This window comes from Centropristis striata, chromosome 2, assembly GCF_030273125.1.
Source record: "Centropristis striata isolate RG_2023a ecotype Rhode Island chromosome 2, C.striata_1.0, whole genome shotgun sequence".
Lineage (NCBI taxonomy): Eukaryota > Metazoa > Chordata > Actinopteri > Perciformes > Serranidae > Centropristis > Centropristis striata.
The window spans coordinates 8,857,646-8,879,536 of record NC_081518.1 but is presented as its reverse complement, the minus strand read 5'-3'; the positions used below and the strand labels follow the sequence as shown (position 1 = coordinate 8,879,536).

Below are 21,891 nucleotides of genomic sequence, written 5' to 3'. Positions count from 1 at the left end.
TGTCAGCTGCATGACACTATCGAAAATGAAGGTTTACACACCTATTAGTAGGAATACATCTTTTTCCAGATGGAAAAGGGCCATGAAATTACATTTTGAGAGCTTTTTTGTGGCGCAAAATGGCAAAGCTGTTTCCTTTGGAGAAGTCTGCAAAATAGGGTTTCAATATGGCCTCCTGGAGATCATGTGATAAATTAAAGCATTGCTATTGGTTCCCTATACTCTTCACTCTTTTTTAAAGTATTGCATCACTCAAAAAGATGCATTGTAGAAATTTTACAGGCCAAAAATGAGTTTGTTGCCTGAGCGCAACACCGTACCATAGAGGGTTAAAGTGCTTTACAAAATGAATAGCCGACTTCTGGAGTCAAGTTGTAACTTCTAACAACTTCCTACTGCTTTAAGGACATTCCTGATAACCAAAATTTCTGTAAACCAAATTGTGATGCATCAATTACAATATTATTTTCAACACCCCTAATAAATAGATACTTTTCAAAAAAAGAGTGGCCCTTGGATGCTACCTAGAGGAACCCCACAACTTACAGTTCTAGCTTATTAAAATGTATTTCCATGTTCCAAAGAGAAAGTCCTAAGAATAAATACTAAGATCAAGTAACTACTTCTTTGTCATCTTATTTTTAATAAATAAATGGATGAATTCAACAATGTGAAAATATATGAACATTTTCATGAAAACAGCATTTCATCGGCATCAGCCACCAACACGAGCCTGTAAACTGGACAGTGAAGAAAAAAACATACCCCCTCTGTGTTGACACACTGCAAGAAAATGTTAAACATAAAACAGAATATAACATGTATGCACCCCATACATATATACACGCACACATTGCACAGTATGAAATGTAAGACGTTTACAGCAGGAGATGCCACAAAGGAGCTCGCTTTCAGTGCAGAGCAATGTTCAGGAGGCACATAAGTTTGACATTCAATGGTAACTAGTGCAGGGTTTTTTCTTTAAATGTAACATCAGTAAATTCTGATGAGCTTTTTTTTCTTCTTGTGAGCTGCTATCTAATATTTCATTATCTCCATTTCTTACTTTTCACTATTGTGTGTTACACCAAAGTTTACATACATTTGAAGAAAATGCAGAGCCCAAAAATTAAGGAATAAAAGACGGTAATAGTCTTTTAAAAAGGAGTTATTGTAGTTTTAGGAGGGTCTTCACAGCTAAATTCACAGTAGTACAATGAGCACACAATCAGCTTTAATACAATTACCATCTATTAAAAACAGCAGATGGAAAGGTTTGCACTTCAGTAAGGAATTCAATCTGTTATTTGAAACAACATAAAAGTCAGTAACAGTCACATGAGACGGTCAATTGTAAGAAAAAAAAATCGAGGAATAATAAATTATACAAAATGTTTTCCCTTTAAACGAAAACTAACATTTTACTCACACATAAAAGAAGAGACAACATGTGAAATTAACATATTTCAACCTTCAGATTTGGTCCTTTATACAAGGAATAAGAAAAAACTTGGGGTCGAAAAGTGCAGAAAAAACTGACGATGATTGGATAAAGAGGAAGACTTTCACTCATACAGAGAGTGGAAAGGGAAAGTTTGATTTTTCTTCATAATGCAGGAGAATTAAAGAGTGCATTAAAGGACGTCAAGTACTTGTGCTTTTCCGCTGAACAGTCAAGCAGGTGTGCTTCCTATCAATGATTCTTTAAAGTCCCAGATCATGTCGTGCCTTAATGAAGAGTGTGAGGCCAGGTTTTATGTTCTTGACGTGGAGAAACAGCTGACTGTTAAATCAAGAGGAAGTGGAAGATTTGGTCCAACCTTTTCAGAATAAGACTTAACTCCTCGTGCTTCTCACTGTCAGCTTAGCTTTGTAGTATGAGTAACACAGGAACCCTTTGGCCCTGGAGGTGGGCTTGGGTCATGTGATTGTTTTGCGTTCGGCCCGGGGAACCCATTTGTGTGTGGTGACTTTCCACAGCAGCGGCGCCAGCAGCAGACTGAGGGTGGTGACGCTGAGGACCAGCAGGTACACCTGAACACAGTGAGAGATGTAAGAAAATGGGGATTAAAGGGGTATGCATAACTTTACAGCAGTTGAAGGTAGTATTACAATTATATTACTACAAGTGATGTATGTTTTGATCATGTTAGGTTTGTTTGATTAGAAGTTCCTAATCTTGGGGCGTCCCAGTGGCTCACACTGGTAGAGCGCTTACCACATGGCCGTGTGCTTGCTGCAGCGGACCCGGGTTCGAATCTGGCCTGAGGTCCCTTTGCTGCATGTCTTCCCCTCTGTCTCCCCCTTTCTATCTGTCTCTATCAAATAAAGCAGTAAAAATGCCAAAAAAAATAATCTTTAAAAAAAAAAAGAAGTCCCTAATCTCGCGACTGTATGCGTGAAGTGGGTGGGGTTTGTTAGACGTGTAGTTAATCCTTTGATTTTTTCAGTTTGTTAAACCTCTGAAGTCCAGGAGATTTTCGTTCAAATTTGTCAACTTCCTATGCATTCATTTCTGTCTCTGTTGCATGACTCCTTTTTCTCGACACAAACTTGACTATCAGTCTGATTTTTCATTTTATTTTAATTAACAAAGTATAAAGCTGCCAGGAACCGAAAATACAAACAAAAGACACAGGTGTCGATGGAAATGTACCATTTTTTTAACCATTAATACACACAAAAACAGCAGAAAAAATAATAAATAATAAAACTACAAAACGAAAATTCACAATTTAAAAATGGTCTAGAAATATAAATGGCACATTGTGAAAGCTCCTATGATGCACTTTCAACTGGCTTTCTCAGCTTGTCTACATATCATTTTTTTTTATTATATTTCAGGTTTACAACCTAACTAGGGGTCTAATAGTTTTCTCTCCATTGAGCTAACCACTGATAAAGAGTGTTGGTAGGCTGGTGTGTGAATGTTTGTTGTGCATATTTATGCAATAAACATAAAAGGAAAAAGAGAGACCCGTGTTGATATACACCTTTTCTGTCTGAAGAGTAAAATATGATTATATGTTCAGACACTGACCTCTCTGGAGATGATGCCGGCCCGACGTGCACGGCTGCCCAGGACGAAGGAAAATTCGCTGACCTGAGCAAGACCAGCTGAGACGATCCACCGTATGTGACGAGAACTTGGAGGCAGGATGGCGGAGAGCACCAGTACAGCCATCACGAACTGGGAGGAAAAAATGAGGAGAGGAGGGACTGTGAGTTAGAGCTGTACATCTTCACTGGTCTCACGATTCGATTTGATTCCCCGATGCATCACAATGCATTACATCCTCTTACTTTTTCATCAATAAATACTACTGGTCTGATAAACGTGGGTTCACTTTTTATAATTTAAAGTGCTTCACAAAATGTACAGCCGACTTTTGGATTCAAGTTGTAACTTCTAACAACTTCCTACTGCTGTAAGGACATTCCTGATCCTGAATGTGGAAAACATCACAAACATAACTTGAGTCTGAACAGACAGCTGACAGCAGATGTACTTAGGATATCAATACTAAAAGGGCATCAAACTGTAGTAAGAAACATTAATGATAAAAAAAGAAGTTTGTATACTAGTGCAGTGTATTCCTCATTATAACTGAATGTTAACATAAAATATCTAAACATCAAATTTAATTGTAAACCAAAATAAATAGTATAGGCCTAGCCTAAAGAAATATTTACTTGATCTTAGTATTTATTCTTATTACTTTCTCTTTGGAACATGGAAATCATTTTGTATAAGCTAGTTGTGGGATTCCTCTAGGTAGCATCCAAGGGCCACTCTTTTTTGAAAATAATATATATATATTAGGGGTGTTGAAAATAATTGTGTAATCCTTGCATCGCAATACAGTTGTGGATGATTTTGCATCGATGCAGTGACAGTCCATAATCGATAATCAGACAGATAATGTTACGCACATTATCTGTCTGATTTTCAACTGTCACTGCATCGATGAAGAATCATCCACATCTGGATTGGGATGCATCAAAAACACAATTGTTTTCCTCACCCCTACTGTGACTATAGTAGAAGAAGAGCAAAAAGAGAGAAAAGTGCCGTACCTTCATAATGACGAGTGTGAGCGTGAGCACCAGCAGAATGGTGAGTTCATACAGCACGAAGGTCGGGAACACATGGAGACCTGCAGCACACATGGAGATTCAGTACTGGTACAAAAGTGAAACATGATTAAACAACAAACAAACTGGGATCTGTCTTAATTTGACGTGTTGGATCTGACCGATAGAGGCAAAGAAGATGATGGCGAGGAAATCTCTGATCGGCTCGATGCATCCCATGACCTCTGTGGTCACTATGTGACCCTGTGTGGACAGCAGCGCTCCAGCCAGGAAACAACCCAACTCCATAGAAACATCCAAAAACTCTGTCACCTGCAGTATCAATCAACACAAACAGTTTCTTCAAATGAGGTCAAATAATACCGTACAGGAAGAGAAATATCAGGAGAAAAACAAAACGACAGGGTAGCTTTTCTTCTGAGAATAACTGATTAAAAGCAAAGTGCATACCGTCAGCATGAAAAAGACAAAGGCTGCCATCCCCAGCACCAGGATCTCCTTGTTGCCTTTGCTCTCAGCATGCAGTTTCTTGTAATAAGGGCCAATCAGGAATGATTTGAGTAACAAACACAGCAGCAGCACAGCAGCCAGAGAGACCAGGACCTGGGCCAGGAGGCCAAGCACACGGAGACTTCCAAACAGGAAGCTGTGTTTCAAAAAGGGAATAAAATAAGCTGTGTGTGTGTTTTTGGTTGAGGAGAGGACAAACGCAAAACAAACATAAAGGGCTGACTGACCTGTCCAAGTCTCCGCTCTGTGCCTGGATCAGAGTAGGCATGACGGCGATAAAGAGGCCGAGCTGAACATCTTGCATCACTAACATCCCGAGGAGAACGCTGCTGTAGTCCAGATCACCTGTCACACACACCCACACCATCAAGAACAACTCTAAATACTGTACTAATGTCGACTGTACTGTTAATTCCTGTACTGAGACTAAATTCAGTTTCACCGTGCTTTAGATGAGAGCTCTTCTTTAAATCTTTCTGTTTTAGACCCATGGGATAATCACAGATGCTTACCGAACTAGAAATAGATGTAAAGTAACAAGATATTCAAGAGCTCTTTGCCAGATATAAGCCTCATTGTATTGGATATCAACAATGTTTTTGTCACTGAGTGACTTTTTGTAGAGGCATGTAGAGTAATACAGGAAAAGGAAAGGATTAAATACATTAAATTAGAAGGATAAGCTGTTCACATTATGGTACAAGTATGATATAAAAATACAAAAAGAAGCTGTGCACAATTTAAATTAAAATCTTGATGGAAATGTCATCAAGTCTGAATACAAGTAAAATATCAAGGCTCTTTCCTCAATTTTTAGATCTGCTGTATAACTGCATGGTGAATGCATGCTGCTGTATTACTTCTTGTGCTCATCTATGTTTATTTATGTGCACAGACATTCCTTCATACCTTCTTTGTCCCCTCTGCTCCCCCCCGCCAGGAAGCGGGACACGAGTGGCGTGCTGGACAGAGAAAGACAGGTGGAGATGAAGACTGTCTGAGTGGGTCGAATCCGCAGGACTTGTCCCCACAACAAACCAGCTCCCACCATCAGCAGACTGAGGTAACACGAGCCCTGGACTGATGTCTTCCATACCTACACACCACACACACACGGACACAAACAACACGCACACACAGTGAGTACTATACTGTATATCAGCCTAGTATATAAAAGTAAGTAATTAACTAAAATAAACTATATTTTAAGCCATTCAAAAATTTAACTGAAGAAAATGAGTGGAGTAAAAAAATACAAATGATTTTATAAAAGGTTCTTTTTTCAGGTAACATTAACTCAGAACAATACAGATATTAAATAGTTACAAAAAAACAAAAGTTTCCCAGTTTGAGCATTAGATTACACTCTGTTCTTTTCAACCCTAAAACTAAGCCCTTCTTTGTTATTTGTTAACATTTTTTCAGCATTAGTCTGGTAACATCAATGTATACCTAAAGATAAACTGAGGAAAATGGTTCGATTCAATGAAAGTAAAGTCTAAAAAAAAGATGTAGTAAACATATCCAAAAATCCAAAGAATTCATACTGGTTTTTAAGAAAGCCATTTTGAACAGAAAACCTACCTATAAAAGTGTATGTGTTTGTGTGTGTGTGTGTGTGTGTGTCTGTCTAGGGCATATCTCGCTGACCGTTAGTCAGACTGACCTAAGATTTTGTATGTGGCTTGCGTGAGATTGTGTGATAGGCCTACACCTGGTCAGTAACACAATTCACTCTGGATTTCCACGCCTGACTCATCTCATCTGTAAGTCTAATTAGCCTACCTATCTTTCTGAGTTTTAAAGTGCGCTATAAGGGTCGAAAGTTGACGTTATTATACATTTTTCATCCGAAATTGAAATCCCTCTTGCTTACCTTTCGGAGTCGCTCAGGTGAGAACTCCAATCCCACCAGAAAGAGGGTGAAGAACACACCCAACTCCCCCAGAGTCTCCACCTGGACCATAGACTGAAGACAGACATTCACATGAAAAACCAGAACAGACTAGATTCGTTTTTTATAAACACACACACACACACACACACACACACACACACACACACACGCACACACGCACACACCTTGATGCTGTTGAGGCCAGAGGGACCTAACAGGACCCCACAGATGATGTATCCAAACATGGGAGGAAGTCCGACCAGACTGCAAATCCAACCACAAGGCAGCGACAGCATCACCACTGACACCAAATCCTGCACATACATGTTGCAAAAAACATGTCAGGAAAATGTTTTAATGCTTCAAATATTACAAACTGCATTGGTCGTGAACGGGAGGAATAAACTGACCTTGATGAAGTGATGGTCTGCTCTTGGCATGGTGGAGTCTCGTGGTTTGGTCAGGACATACTGGTTGTTCTGGGAGTCGATGAGCATGCTCAGCCCCAGGTCATCCTCCACTTCCTTCTGCTTGGACTTGTTCTTCCTCTTCCCTCCGTTCTCCTCGTCATCCTCCACTCTCAACACGGCCTCAACATTTACTCCTTTCATCTACACACAAACATTGAGTGTGAAAGGAGGCGTTCAGTCTTCAAGTGTCTTAACCCTTTATCAGGCAAAGAACCATATTTGGTAACTTGAGTCTTGAGACATCTATAACAGGTCTCCTCGCTCTCCATGGGGTCATTGAACCACATGGGTTTCTACATCACAGAAAGTGACACTGTGGCATCTGACTAATCAGTAAATCACACACAAGCTTTCCTTTATAGTCATTGTATTAAAAAAGTATGCAACTAAATTTACGTGTGCTTCTCATATATAAGGTGCTTTAAAAAAAGACATTCAGACATTACGCATATGTAATAAGTAGTCTAAAATGATAATAAATAGTTTAAAGGTAAAAGATGAAAGATGATGAAAAGTGGTGATGGATGCAAATGATGTGTTATTGTCTATTGTAGGGAAAGAGACTATAATAAATATAATAATAATAATCACTCAATTGACCTCGATTTACAATATAATGCAAAAAGTCTTGTAATATCCTCCAATAACACTTCAGGGTTGACATTTTTAATTTCCAGGAGTGCCCTATAAAGGGTTAAACATATCAAGTGACGTAAAGTCTGTCAATGTTGTTTTCTGACCTGTTTGTTGTTGTCAAAGGCGTGCTCTTCGATTTCCTCTTCCAGCCGGTCTGCTGCCTTCCTGACGTCCTCCAGGATCTCATCCAGCATGGACAGAGTCTTATTCTGGGCTAAAGCGCTCTTAAGAGCTTCCTGCTGGTGCTTCTCAGCAGCCACCAGCTCCACGTACTCCTGCTCCTCCTGAGAGGCGACAGGTGTGTATTAGCAAGAAGCTCTACAGACATGTTAACAGAAAAACACTAAATACACTCAGAGGATATAAAGCATACAATTATACATGATATCACTCTGCCTTTAAAATTGGGGTGGAATGTGAGTGCCTGTCTTTTTTTGACAGTTTTAATACAGTTTGCTCCAAAATCCTTTATATGGAAAACGAATTGTTGCAGAATTATACCACAATAAGCTCTAAAACTGACACAATTATCCAATTATTTGATTAACTTAAATTAGTTATTACTGAAAAAATAACAACAATTGCTGGCCCCTAAAATATAAAGATTTGCATTGCCTGCGGAATTTATGTTTTAAATTTAATACCTCTGAGTTGGCTGTTTCTCCAATGAAACAAAACAATTTTGAAGAAGTCACTATTTTTCATTTTACAGGCTAAACATAAAAATTATGGTTTACTAATACAAAATATCCCGATTTACAAAATCAAAACCCCCCCGAAAATAATGATTAATTTTCACGTTGTGGCAAATGAACAACATCAAGGTTGTTAATACAAAATTGAAATAGAACATGAAAACAATTGAAGATGTATTACTCTTTGTAACAGAAACACCAGTGCCCACCTTTATGGCAGCCTCCCTGAGGGCCTCCAGCCTCTGTCTGCTGCTCTCCTTCATGTTGACCACGTCCCTGTAGTCTCCCTGCAGCACCCTCTGCAGGCCGTGCACCGCCTGGAACACCAGGTGCTCGCTCTCATTCAGCTCCTTCTGGATGACCTCCAGAGTATGAACCTGAATGCAGACGAGGAAACACCAATCAGTCATTAAACTGAAATATCTGACATCCTTTTTTTTACTGAAGCACTTTTGCACAATTTGAAACACCAGACACGAGCAAGTTACGTGTCTTCAGTGACTGGACATGAGACAAATACAAATAGAGGTTAAAACAAGGTTAAAATGAGAATAATGGTGATTACTGCAAGGAAAGTATCTACTTCACTTGATTTGGCTTGAAAAGCTTCTCATGATGTAACAAGAAGCCACTGAACCTGCCAAGTGTCGGGCCATTATCTAACCCACAGCTGAAACACTTAGTTGTTTTATCAACTGATTGATTTCTGTTTTGTGTTATCGCAAAATAAATATCTTCTGGTTTTTAAGACATCAAATTAGTAGCTTTGGGTATTTGTAAAGGGCATTTTGAACTATTTTCTGACACTTTTTAAATGGTGAGAATAACGAATTGATCTAAAAGAACAACTGACTGATTGTTGCATTATGACAATAAATGTCATGTGCAGCTCCAGTTTAACCAGGGCATCTCCTCTGTAATCTTGAGACCTGAACTGAAAGAATGAAACATGAACAGGTATTACTGATGAGCTATTGTGTCAACACAGAGATGGACAAAGACACCACCCTGATAAGACCTTTTGTCTCACACACTATGTACTTTACAGGTTATAAAAACACAAAGCTGAACAGCAGTTGCTAATCACCAGCTGGTCTTTGCTCCATCTGGTATTTACTCTCAGTCTGGTACCTGAAACAGCCTCTCTGGTTCTGATAGGGCCCGGTCTCGTCTAACAGCGTCAGCAGCGGCAGCCAGCTTCCTGACGACCACATTCTTCTGACGCAGGAGACCCACCAGCCGCTTGCAGTTGCTGGTCACCCAGCTGTGGCCGTGCGTGGCCCCTTTGCCTCGATAAAGCTTGATGGCGTGCTGGGCCACCTGGTCCTTCTGCAGCACGGCAAGTGCGCCCGCCGTGCCAAGGCACAGCAGCCAACATACAACCTGCATCCAAACCTCTACTTCTGTCTTCACCCGAGTGTGAAGATCAATGAAGAGAAAAGGATCTGGGAAGGGAAAAAGAAAAGGCTTCTTTGTTACATATGCATGGACTCAAAGGGTGTACTGGAGAGATCAGGAAAGTTTAAAAGATCAACAGATCCAATGAAAAGTGCTATCAGTGTATAGTTTATTTCTTTGTGCCATAGACCTCCATTGTTGTACAAAAACTAAGAGCACATCAGTGACACAGTCTGTTGCACTCGGTCAATTTATACACCATATTAATGCTCACTTTCTCAACAGATCTGCAGCTGAAAATAGTCCCCAACAAATACACTATTTGCTCCTGTTGATCTGTTGATGTACATGTCTTCAAATCCTCGTAGCGTTCTGTCTTTCAGACGCTGTAGCAAGCTCAATTTTAAGGCATTTGACAATAAGGGTGTTTCTCAGTAGTTTCTATAACAGAAGTGTTTGCAATACAACAACTGAAAGTTTGATTCTTACAGAAAATTCTAAAATAAATAAAAGTTTTTAATACTAAATTACATCATGGATTTTTCTTTGGTGTTCCTCAAAGTTGTGGTGTCATACATAATGTGACATAGTATTGTGGAGGGATTATTTTCATTTAATGTTTCAAATGGTCAAAATTTAGCACCAAATATGCTAAACAAATTTGATCAACCAAAAAATAGCATCATCAACTTATGAGACATATTTAAGGCATGGGAATTGCCTTCATAAACTTCAACCATAATGTTCTATGTCCTTATACACTCTTTAAATAGGCGACTAACCAAAACACAATGATTATTATCAGTGGTTCTGTAGCCTAAATTCAATAAAACTGCAGCCTTTTTTTACAACCACAAACCGTACTTGTATGTAAAGTGACATGTTAAGGGCCGTCCTGGTGGCAAATAAATTGTGCATTATTTTTAGAATGCCCCATGAACCGCAATATGGGTGGTTTTGACCAAAAGCTCATTTGGGTTGTTTCACCATGTGAAGTGTCAGCTGCAGTCAGATGCACTGCTGGGATTTGAACTCAGGATTTCCTGTTCACAAGGCAGGTGCTTTAACCAGCTAAGCCAGAGCACCTCGATTCAACTCTTATTGTGCCTAAAGCTAACCAACCTGCAACTGCTTGACAACATTCACCACATGTTTAAAATAGCAATTATTAAATTTAAGTATGAGGAAATGATGACCTCCTGCTACCAGTAGGCACTCATTTTGGCAACACTGCTGTGAGTCATAATGCATTAATAGCGTATAGTTGTCACAAAATTTCAAGGCACACCTGGACTTGCCATCGCTCACCATTTGGGAATCACTGACCTACAGTTCTACCATCTTTGGCCTCCTCAGTGCTTTTGTGTACTTCTTACTAGTGTCATCTCAAGTTTAATCATTTTATTGCAGCTGAACAGTTTAAACAACAGCTGTGCATACTCACCTGTGGTCTGTCCTACTGGCTGCTTTTAGGAGCTAATAGTACCTTGTCACTCTGTGTTAAGTGCACTTGACTAGACTGAGCACGTCACATGTATAAATTCCAGCAGTTCTTGCTATTCTGCCTCCACGCACTGTGATCTCATTACATGTGAAGTCTAAGAACTGAGCCAATATGAGAAACAGCTTTCCCCTGCACGGCATGCCCCCTCATAACCTTACATCATGTGCTTGCTTTACACATTAATGAGTCAATGCATTCAGCTCACACCCAAAATGGGCCGCACCTTTGTCAAGTGGAGTGATGTTTACTTTCCAAACTCCTCCTCTATCCTTTTTCCCTCAACTGGACTGCAGCCACACTGCTACTGCTGCTAGATACCAGTAGCACAATTCACAAACTGTTAAGTGGATTCTTCTATATCAGGGTGTCATATTTTGATAAACTTAGCTGGTTTGTCTGTAAAAACTTAGTACAATATTTCTCTCTGGAATGGGGCAGGGCAATATAATTATATATTTCGTCAAAACAACCAAAACATGTCAATCTTATATATAGTTTTCATTGAGTGGTTGCAACTTTTGCATACTTATTTTAACCCAAACCACAATCTTTTCCTAAACCTAACCAAGTAGTTATTTTCCCTAAGCCTGACCAATAAGTTTTATAGCCTAAACCTAACCAAACTGTGACTGTTTTGTGTGGTGTGTGCTGTAGTACTTCTTTTTAAATTAATAGAAATGATGCTATACCATAATAGGGCTATATACTGTTATCGTGATATGACCTATCACGGGAGAAGATTTTGGCCACATCGCCCTACCCTACTCTTAAATGTAGTGGAGTAGATGTATCAAATTACATGAAAAATCACAATTCAGGTAAGATACATGTAACTCAAAACCAACTTTTAAGTCATGTCTACTTTACACCACTCATCTGCACTGAAGTTTTGACAGGTTGTCTTTTATAGTGAGCAGAAACCTGGAGGTTAATCTAAACTGATGGATGCATGAACATATTTGAAACTATATGCATACAAACAGCTGAATACCACCATCATCATCAACACTTTATTTTGAAGGTGTCTACATAAGAGTCACACAAGCCTGTCATGACAAGTATCATAAACATTAATGTTACTTCAAAGTGTCATTAATGTACATGACACATCCCATGTCATGTTTATGACATGCTCATGTCACTCTTATGGAGACACCTTCAAAATAAAGTGTTACCATATCTTGTTTAAGTCACAAAGGCATGTTCAAAAATTGCCTAAGTCACATTTTATTCTGATTTAGGCATAACAAACCATCTTAAGTCACACACTTGACATAGGCCATTATCTTAAAGGGGTAAAATCACATGATCTGATCGATGTATATAGTCTATGGGATGTTGGCGATTTTACCATAGGTGGCCGACGTCATGAGATGATTTAGGCAAAAAAAAAAAAAAATTTGACAAAAAAGATTTAGCCGATTATTTTAACAGTGTGACGATTTAAATGTCAAAGAAACTACACTGAGAATCAAAAAACTCCTGGCAGCTAAAGAGGAACATCATACAAAGCTCCCCAGGCATGACTGATGTGTCAGGAAACACTATGGGGCGGTGAAATTATGAATCAGTTCAACGTCCCAAACCCAGATTACGCAATTAGTTTTAAATGGAAGCAGATAAATAAAGTAAAAAAGGGCTGCAACTACCTGCGAAGTATGTGCAGTGTCCTGGCTCCCAACTCCACTCCTCCACGACTGAAGGAGAAGCTGAAGAAGAAGGGAACAATCATGCTGTTGTACCGCACCACCACCACCACAGGCACCGCCGACACCCCTCCTCCCGCTGCCACATAGCTGATCCAGCGTCGGTGCAGGCGTTCACCGGCTCACTTTGCGACCAACTTCATGTTTACTTCGACCCCCAACCCTCGGTAACATTATTCCTGCTAGCACCGGGTATGATAGCTTCACTTCGTCCAGGTAGGTGCGACTGCCGCTGGTGACATTCCGGTTTTTAATGTGTGTAAAGTTAAACCTGATTTCTAATCCGGATCTGTAAGTAAAGCTAAGTTAGCCCACAAATTCCCTGAGAGCTGTCAGACCAGCTCCAGCCAGCTGAGTCAGTCCACACACACCCATGACACCAACAGTTAAAGCTCTGTTAATATCGGTAACTTTTTTTAAAATATATTTTTTTTTTATAAAAACAGCTAATCGAGAGGTGTCATTATAGCGTCTACATAATCGGAGGATAAAACTGAACAACTGCTACATTGTTTTTCTACAATATAATCACATCGATTTAACTTTGATCCATTTTAAGATTACTTCCGAAACATCTCGATATGGCTTGATTATGGGAGTTGTAGTTTTTTTTTCAGATGTTATGTTTTTGCAAGTAAACTACAAATTGGTTTGACGTGTCTTCACAGTAAGACAATTTCTTTTAAAAACACAACAACTAAGTGGGAATTGAGTTCAAAGTCGAGTTTCGTCGACTGTCTTGCACCAAACGTTTGTTTTTAATGAGGAGGTAACTGACACTTTTCTTCATTTATGTGACTGTTTCCCCCTTAAAATGTTTTTAGTAGAAGCACTTTGAGAACAAAAAAACATTTCGCCGAAACAGTTGTCTGTTAATGCAGAAAAGTAGGCTAAAGGTGTTGAAAACCTTCAAAACACAGGGCCTGTGGGATTTGTAGCGCCACAAAACTACATTTCCCATGAAGCCATTCGAACTACAGTAGCGCAGTTCTTTCGCGCATGCGCACAAGGGGTAATTGGATATCAAGTGGGCCAAAACAGCGTGTGATAAAATGGTAGGTAAGATTAAAAATGAGAAACCGGGGCAATTCGTTAGCTCCGTTAAACAAGTCCCAAACCCGGTAACGGCTGTCATTGCCGTTAAGGGGACACACCGGTACGGGGGGGTCGGGGTGTCCTCAGCAAAGTGTCGCATTGCCAGGGTGATGTGTGTCGGGAATATGAGGGAAATGGAAGGTCAGTTGTTGGTATTTTGAGATCGGACACCCGCACTTGCCGCCGCACGTACCTTTCCCTTTTTGGTAAGTCGCCTGTGGTGCTGCTGCCCCGGGTCAGAAAGGAGAGAGCCCGCACGATCAGACCCGGTCACCAAACACTGGCCTGTCACGGTGAATTTGCTGTTTGATGATCGGGTGGGTCAGGTCTGCAGCTCTACAAAGACGTGCAATCCTCCCGATGACCGTCTAGATTAAATGCACATAAGGAGGTATTTATTTGTAAACTGGTGGCGCATTTGGAAGTGACAGTGTTTTCTTTCCCCCCTCAGGCACTTATAGGCTACTTATCTATAGGATGTTGCACGCATAGTGTGAGTCTTACTTTTATAAATGACCAGATCTTATAGTCATGGTGCGTGTTGTTTAAGTAAAATCCAAACCCAACCGTGTTTGTATACAGATCAAGTTTACAGCAATCCCACTCTTATCACTCTTATTCAGATGTTCAGAAAGTTTAGGCTGTGTGTTGTTGTGTTAATGTTGATCTGCAGCCTCAACTCCACATGCATGTCTTCTGCACCCCGCTTACCCCAGGGACGGATTACCATCTGTCCCAGGGATATAGACCCGTCCAGACCCTCAGGGTTGTGGGTGTAGCATTGTGCTGCACACTATGGAAAAAATATATAAAATTGTGATTATTTTGACTGATATTGCAATTGCCATATGATTCACAATATTGGAGGGAATTATCTCATTGTCATTGTGTGTGATTTTTTTCTTCAAGATCCTTTACCATAGGAAGAGTTTTTCTAAAGTCTGTAGAACATCATTTATAGGCTGAGACAACTTTCATCAGCACAATATTTAATTCAGAATGGTATTTTGACACATATTTTGTCTTGAAGAAATATTGCTTCTTCTGTGTTTCCAAATCATGTGTAGTTTTTGCTAAAAAGTTTGATTAATTTAGCAGCCTGACAATAATTTCATAATTTGTTTGGTAATATGCACTGCTAGAACAGAGTGAAAACTGAAAAGAAGAGGGCTTCTGCAGAAACACTGTTAAAATCTAGCAAACTTCCCACTAAAGCAAACTGGTGTAAGATAATCATGGAGTGTTTGACTAATTATGTTCCCCCTCTTCAGTTCCTTGCTTATAACATTGTAGATACAATACCCCATTGCCATCTGAGCTTTTATTATTATAGCTTTGCTTTTATTTTTGGTTAAAATAAGAGCCAAGTCACTATTGTTAATGCTGATTATGTATAGACCAGTATTATTCTGAGCTTTGTGTAATTTTTGTGATGTGTTTCCAAAAAAAGAACAAAACTCAATTAACACACTTGAGAAATAAGTTTAATATTTGACTTGATATTGTGCTTACATGATTCATATTCTTAACAAATTTATACAGGTAGTATTCTGATACCAGGTGTTTTTGGGGGGGGTAAAATGGATTGGGGTAATTTGCATGTATGTAAGGGGGCTGATGAAGCCGTAACAGGTTCCTCCAGCCCTGCATTTACATTCTGTGCCTGCTTGTTTTACAGCACAAGTTGAAGTCATCCCAGAAGGACAAGGTTCGGCAGTTCATGTCCTTCACACAGGCCGGGGAGAGGACAGCCGTGTACTGCCTGACACAGAATGACTGGAAACTAGAAGTCGCCACAGACAACTACTTCCAGAATCCAGACCTCTACTACAAAGAATCCATGAAAACCTCAGTGGACCGCAAGAAGCTGGAGCAGCTCTACAACAGATACAAAGGCAAGTGTTTCAAAACTTCTTTTGATATCAGCACTTGTCTGTTACACATTGCCACTGCTTTACTCACTCTTCTCGGCGGTGTTTGCAGACCCCCAGGATGAGAACAAGATAGGCATTGACGGGATCCAGCAGTTCTGCGATGACCTGACGCTGGACCCGGCTAGCATGAGCATACTTGTAGTGGCATGGAAGTTCAGAGCGGCCACGCAGTGCGAGTTCAGCAGGAAAGAGTTCCTGGATGGCATGGCTGAGCTCGGGTGAGCCACACTGATACTGAAATCTACAATTTTTTGAAGCCACTGCATTCTTGGCACATCATAATAATAATAGATTTGATTTTTATAGTGCTTTTAAAAGGTACTCAAAGTCACTTAACATAACAAATTTGAGACACACAAACACAAAATGCAGAAAAAAAACAAAACACAGATGAGAAATTATGAGTTCAGGTTTATCGGCGGGAGTCAGGTCTTGTAAGTTATCTTGAAAAGGTTTTGAGTTGATTTTTGAAAGCGTGGAGTGAGTCTGAATTGCCGATGTGTGTAGGGAGGGATTTCCAGAGAGTTGATGAGGTGGTGGAAAAAGCTCTGTCGTCAACAAGTTTGGATTTTTTTGAAGTAGGGCTGTATGAGGTACTTGTGCATAGTCAGTGTATCACCCATATTAGAGTTTGAAGAAGCAGGCAGGAGAACTGACACAGAAGCTCAGCAATGTACTGCTGTGGGAGGGGGCACCTAAAAAAATCAATATCCTTTTAAGTTTATGCTTTATTTAGAAAAGATGGTTCTTTCTGAGAGGGAACTGAAATTACAGGTACATCTTAAAATATTAGAATATCATGAAAAAGTTTCAGAAATCATTAAGAAAGTTAAACTCATACAATATATAGGTTCATTACGCATAGAGTGAAATATTTCAAGCCTGTTTTTCTTGTAATTTTGATGATTCTGGCTTAGAGATAATGAAAACCCAAAAGTCAGTGTCTCAGAAAATTAGAATATTGTGAAAAAGCTCCATGTTGGAGTTTTCTGAAGTCCACAGTCAACATAGCAGCCATGTAGCAGGACATTTTAGAGCTCTTCATGCTTCCACAAGCTCTTTGGAGATGCTTATTTCATTTTCCAGCAGGACTTGGCACCTGCCCACACTGGCAAAGGTACCAAAAGCTGCTTCAGTGACCATGGTGCTACTGGGCTGGACTGGCCAGCTAAAGAAATGCAGGCCTGAAATATTTCACTCCATGTGTAATGAATCTATATAATATACAAGTTTCACTTTCTGAAATAATTGACAAAAATACTGAACTTTTTCACAATATTCTAATTTTTTTAGATGTATGTTCTCTTCAAAGTGACCAGACTCCATTGACAAAAACAGTCACTTTACCTCGCAGATTACTGGAGTTGGTGGTTTACTGCTGCCTCGATAAGTTAGTCTGTTTGTGTTATTGTGTGACTTTGGTGTATCTGAGCGAAGCCTAAACACAATAACACAAACTAACTAACCTATCGAGGCAGCAGACAACCAGTAACTCCAGCGCTCTGCGAGGTAAAATTACTGTTTTTGTCAAAGGAGTCTGGGTTTTTGAAGAGAGCATAGATTACATTTTTAGTTCCTCCTGTATAAAGTTAAACAGGCTGTCCGGCAAGGTAAACAATGAATATATTCTAAATAAAGTGTGTAGCTCATATAACTCCACTCCAACTATCCCTTTTGAGGTGATATTTCTAAGTAGAAATAAGTTATAAAAGTTTTTTTGTAAGATGTAGGTGTTTTGTATGAGCACAAGTATTAAATGTGAGTTTAACAACAATTTACATGGTCAGTAACTTTAGACTACACAGTGTACCAGTATATTAATAATAACAGGATTGTGTTTGTTTTTTATTAATGTATCCTGTAGCTGTGACAGTCCTGAGAAACTCAAGGCGATCCTCCCCAGACTCGAGCAGGACCTGAAAGACACGGGGAAGTTCAAAGACTTTTACCAGTTTACCTTCAATTTTGCCAAGAACCCCGGTCAGAAAGGTTTAGGTAAGCGTAAGAACAAAACATGTGAGAACATTTCTAAAAAAGTAAAACTTGTCCCTTTTAGTTGTTTTTTTGTAATTCTTAAAAGATCCTACTTTCTTTGTGTCCTAGACCTCGAGATGGCTGTTGCTTACTGGAATCTAGTTCTCACAGGTCGCTTCAAGTTTTTGGATCTCTGGAACTGTTTTCTGCTGGTGAGAGGAAATCTGTGTTGTTCTTTCACCTTATGATTTATTTTTTTACTATATGTTTCCTTATATATAGATTTCCCAAAATTGTGCTTCTTTTTTCTTTTTCTTTTGCATTTTCTGTCTCATTTACAAACTGCATATGAAGAAGCAAAAGTATCAGGAACACTTCGGTCAAATACACCAAACAGCAGCCTCAAATTAACCACAGAGTACATTCAACAAGTCTTTCTAATATTGTAATAATGTTTAACTTCTGCTCCTCTTTCTGTGCTGCATTCAGGAGCATCACAAGCGCTCAATTCCCAAGGACACGTGGAACCTCCTCCTGGACTTCGGCAATATGATCGCAGACGACATGTCAAACTACGATGAGGAAGGTGAGGTGGTTAAAGCAGGATAAAGTAATGTGTTACTTCTACAATGAAAGATGAACATTCGCTGGTCACATGCAGTTGTTTATCTGATAATTCAGTCAGTGACCCTGATTAACTCAGACTACAAACGTCATCTCATGACTATTTTGACTTACAATTTGCACAAAAATGATCTGTATGTATGTTAATGCCATGTGATACAATTAGTCAAGATTCAGAGTATTTTCATACACAGAAGAAACAAAATACTGTTTCTCCCCAGCTCCAGTCAGTGCATTAAAAGACAGTAACACATATTTAAAATTGACCATCCCTAAAATTAAATAAAAACTTTAAAACATTCCAGACACACAGTTAAGTAGCAGAGCTGGCCACTAAGTCATTGTAATAGATTTCATAGCTTCAGCTTTAGTGCACATGTACAGTACATGGGTATTTTTTGGGGAAATCCTGTCCACGCAAGCACTGTTTTTAAAAAAAAGTCTCCATCCAAATGAAAATGCAAAAACACTACTGAAGCACTGTTAAATGAATGTCAAACCAACATGTGGTGTTATAACCTTAAAGCCAAATTGGCCAATCACACATAGAAGAAGATTCTGGCACATCAGAAGCCTGAATAAACACTATTACCACAAGGCTACCTGACTGCAATGGTGCATTGATCGCTCCATATCACATCCTGATGCCTCTGTTCCTCAGTGTAGCGGAAGAATAATTGTAAAGATGTAGAAAGTCCTGTTAGCAAGGTTAAAACCAGCACTATGTTAGCCATGTCAACAACCATTGCACCTAAAGGCACCTTATTTGTGAATGGAGATGGTGGTGCACACTCAGATGGTAAAAGAAAAAACTCTGCTTCTGCATGTCAACATATTTGTTTTGTTTTATTGCTTGTGTCTCTTTTTAATTCCCTGTTTTGTCTAGTTTAAACTATTGTTCAGTGTCCTTGAGTATTAGAAAGGCGCTTACAAATACAATGTATTATTATTATTTGAAGTTTCTGAAAGTCCTCACCTTGGAAGCAGTTTTAAAGAAAGCCCTCTTCATGTCGTGTGGACTCGGCCTAATGTTCAGTGTTTTTCTCTCTCTTTAGGGGCGTGGCCTGTCCTCATAGATGACTTTGTGGAGTTTGCTCGGCCGATTGTGACGAGTAAGCGCAGCATGACATAGTGTTTGTCCCGGCTTCATGCAGCGAATGGAGTTTGTAGTTCTCCCAATTTTCTTCTTTTTTTTTGAATGAGGATTTTTATACAAATGAGCCAAAAAGAGAGAACTTCTCAATAAGCCTGTCTGCAGCTTGTCGTTAAAGATTGTTCTTCCAACTGCATCAGATGCCTTGACTGACTGTGGAGCGACCTGGAACACCAGCTCAGAGAGGAAAGCAGGAGGGGAATCAACAGGAGAGAGATTATGTTGGTTTTTTTCAGTTTTTTTTGTTTTTTGTTTTGGCAAGGACAGACTTTGTAATTGCAATATGGAAATCATGGGTGCCCTAAAACTCGTCACTCATGGGCAAATCACCAATGGGTGTGGCTTCAAGCCGCTGCGGACTCGGCTCACTAATCTGCACCCTCGGCGCAGCGAGGACGGACGGCAGCGGTGAACTTTCAGCACACGCAGAGGATTAAGTTATAGATGCAGTAGGACGTGGCCTCTTACATTATCAATTGTGAATGGAACAGTATGTTAAAATCTGCATGTATTCGTCAGCTAGCGTGAAGCAGTGCCATGGACGTGGAGGAGGGGTGTAAAGTACTAGTAGATTATTTTCACTGAGAATGTGTCGCTCTCTAACAATCACACTGAGAGCGGAGAGAAAGTGTGCTTGCTCTTCGTATGTTTGTAAGTGTGTGTGTGTGTGTGTGTGTGTGTGTTTGGGGGGGGTTAAACATATTGCCTCTTTTACAATGCTAAATGTTTTCATTTGGTTTTTTTATCATTAGAAGTTAAGAAATATGATTCACCTTAATGTAGGGCTGGGTATTGATACTCAATACCTTAAAGGTAGAGCTCGACCGAGGTGGGATATTTGTGTTCAATACTGATTTTAAAAGGTAAAAATTCACAGATTACCAATATGGCCGCCAATATATTTCTTTCTTTTTTCTTTTTCTTTTTTTTAAGCTAAAATAAAAATCGACCTTTTTATGTGGATTTTGCACCAAAGTTAACACAAAGGTATGCAAAAGGATAATTTCTTAAACAAATACATTTATAAAAAAATTCAACATTATTATACATTATGCATACAATGTATTATGTTACAAATACAAATTCTAGAAAATAAAGAATAAATTAAAAATTAAATATGTAGCTATATGACACCATTTCTAAATCATCCCAAGCATCTGCATTATCTTTTCTGTAATAACAGTTTCACACCATTGGACAACATATACTGATAGATAATAATAATAATACATTGTATTTATAGAGCGCTTTACATGGTACTCAAAGACGCTTTACAGTTAAAACACAGTGAAAAAGGCATTTATAATTAAAAACAAACAATCGAAATCAACATACCTATACATATAGATACCTATATATGTCTGTAACAGGCCATTAATTAGTGTATAATATTTACCATCTGTAGTATTGGTCGGGCTCTACTTCAAGGTGTCGACTGAAATAACCCAGTACTATGAAGCTTCTCTAGTCCAACGACACCTGCAATTGATCCTTTTTGTACCAAAAACTTGAAAAAAATAACTATTTGTATGGTTTTGCTCACAGCAAATTACTGCGAGCGTTCTTCAGTTGAATGTGATGTGTGATTGGCCCACTACCGCAACAACCCGTACAGTCTGTGGTGTGGTCTGAGTGTGCTGAGTTGCTAGCTCAGTGTGTAATGTATCTGTGTAAAAATCAAAATGAGCACTCACTTTAAGGGTACTGGTATAGTTTTGTTTTTTTAAACCATACCCAGCCCTACTTTAACCGAACGACAGTGAAAAAGTTAAGATCCACATTTTGAGAATTGGAAAGAGCGGCATGCTTTTTTAAGCTCAGCACCAGCAGAATCACTGTTATTATGGTTGTTAAACCCATAGGAATAAGAATAGATTTAACTTTAGAGGAACAAAAATGTATATCTGAGAACACAGGTCATGACATTTATAATCACAACAACAATTTAGGATCCTCATTTTGAAAATGCTATTGCATTACATACTTAGTTGACTTTAGTTTTGCAGTGTGTGAACTGCTGTACACGAAGAGAAACTGACTGGCACATTGACTGTTTTTTATTATCCAGGTGATTTGCCAACTCTGCAAACTGCACTGATTTACACTTTTTCTGTTGTCGTAGGTTTTTCTTTATCAGGCTGCACTGTATAAGGATAAAGAGCTACTCAGTTTACTTGACAGTAGGTTCACTTACACACTA

At 39.2% G+C, this 21,891-nt stretch overlaps 2 protein-coding genes across 6 annotated transcripts; one reads left to right on the top strand and one right to left on the bottom strand.

Moving 5' to 3' along the window:
* Positions 1 to 629: 629 nt before the first annotated feature.
* Positions 630 to 12,958, bottom strand: tmco3 (transmembrane and coiled-coil domains 3). 2 transcript variants are annotated; one of them, XM_059350872.1, is made up of 14 exons: positions 12,855 to 12,958; positions 9,435 to 9,748; positions 8,513 to 8,680; positions 7,713 to 7,892; positions 6,913 to 7,113; positions 6,688 to 6,816; positions 6,482 to 6,574; positions 5,515 to 5,701; positions 4,833 to 4,950; positions 4,546 to 4,741; positions 4,257 to 4,407; positions 4,078 to 4,157; positions 3,041 to 3,190; positions 630 to 2,034 (listed from the first exon to the last, which is right to left on the bottom strand). In XM_059350872.1, the coding sequence occupies exons 2-14, from the start codon at positions 9,690 to 9,692 to the stop codon at positions 1,921 to 1,923; spliced, it is 2,025 nt and encodes a 674-aa protein (XP_059206855.1). In that variant the 5' UTR covers positions 9,693 to 9,748; positions 12,855 to 12,958; the 3' UTR covers positions 630 to 1,920. The 2 variants fall into 2 exon arrangements, with proteins under 2 accessions (XP_059206855.1, XP_059206856.1); XM_059350873.1 differs by lacking the exon at positions 12,855 to 12,958 and having other exon boundaries at positions 9,435 to 9,842.
* Positions 12,959 to 13,022: 64 nt separating this feature from the next.
* On the top strand, positions 13,023 to 21,891 carry dcun1d2b (DCN1, defective in cullin neddylation 1, domain containing 2b). Of its 4 annotated transcripts, none has more exons than XM_059350876.1 (7): positions 13,023 to 13,127; positions 15,685 to 15,901; positions 15,990 to 16,158; positions 17,805 to 17,935; positions 18,044 to 18,126; positions 18,404 to 18,500; positions 19,594 to 21,891. In XM_059350876.1, the coding sequence occupies exons 2-7, from the start codon at positions 15,727 to 15,729 to the stop codon at positions 19,668 to 19,670; spliced, it is 732 nt and encodes a 243-aa protein (XP_059206859.1). In that variant the 5' UTR covers positions 13,023 to 13,127; positions 15,685 to 15,726; the 3' UTR covers positions 19,671 to 21,891. The 4 variants fall into 4 exon arrangements, with proteins under 4 accessions (XP_059206859.1, XP_059206858.1, XP_059206861.1 ...); XM_059350875.1 differs by lacking the exon at positions 13,023 to 13,127 and adding an exon at positions 13,943 to 13,966; XM_059350878.1 differs by lacking the exon at positions 13,023 to 13,127 and adding an exon at positions 14,127 to 14,147.

Bases quoted from the DNA above. Each gene is read 5' to 3' on its own strand.
- tmco3 (XM_059350872.1), bottom strand. From the start codon at position 9,692: ATGCAGGTTGTATGTTGGCTGCTGTGCCTTGGCACGGCGGGCGCACTT. The intron at 7,114-7,712 runs GTCAGAAAACAA...GTTTGTGTGTAG, and splicing joins CCTTTGACAACAACAAACAG to ATGAAAGGAGTAAATGTTGA. The intron at 6,575-6,687 runs GTGTGTGCGTGT...GTCTGTCTTCAG, and splicing joins CTGGCCTCAACAGCATCAAG to TCTATGGTCCAGGTGGAGAC.
- dcun1d2b (XM_059350875.1), top strand. The intron at 15,902-15,989 runs GCAAGTGTTTCA...CGGTGTTTGCAG, and splicing joins GCTCTACAACAGATACAAAG to ACCCCCAGGATGAGAACAAG. The intron at 18,127-18,403 runs GTGAGAGGAAAT...TGCTGCATTCAG, and splicing joins TCTGGAACTGTTTTCTGCTG to GAGCATCACAAGCGCTCAAT.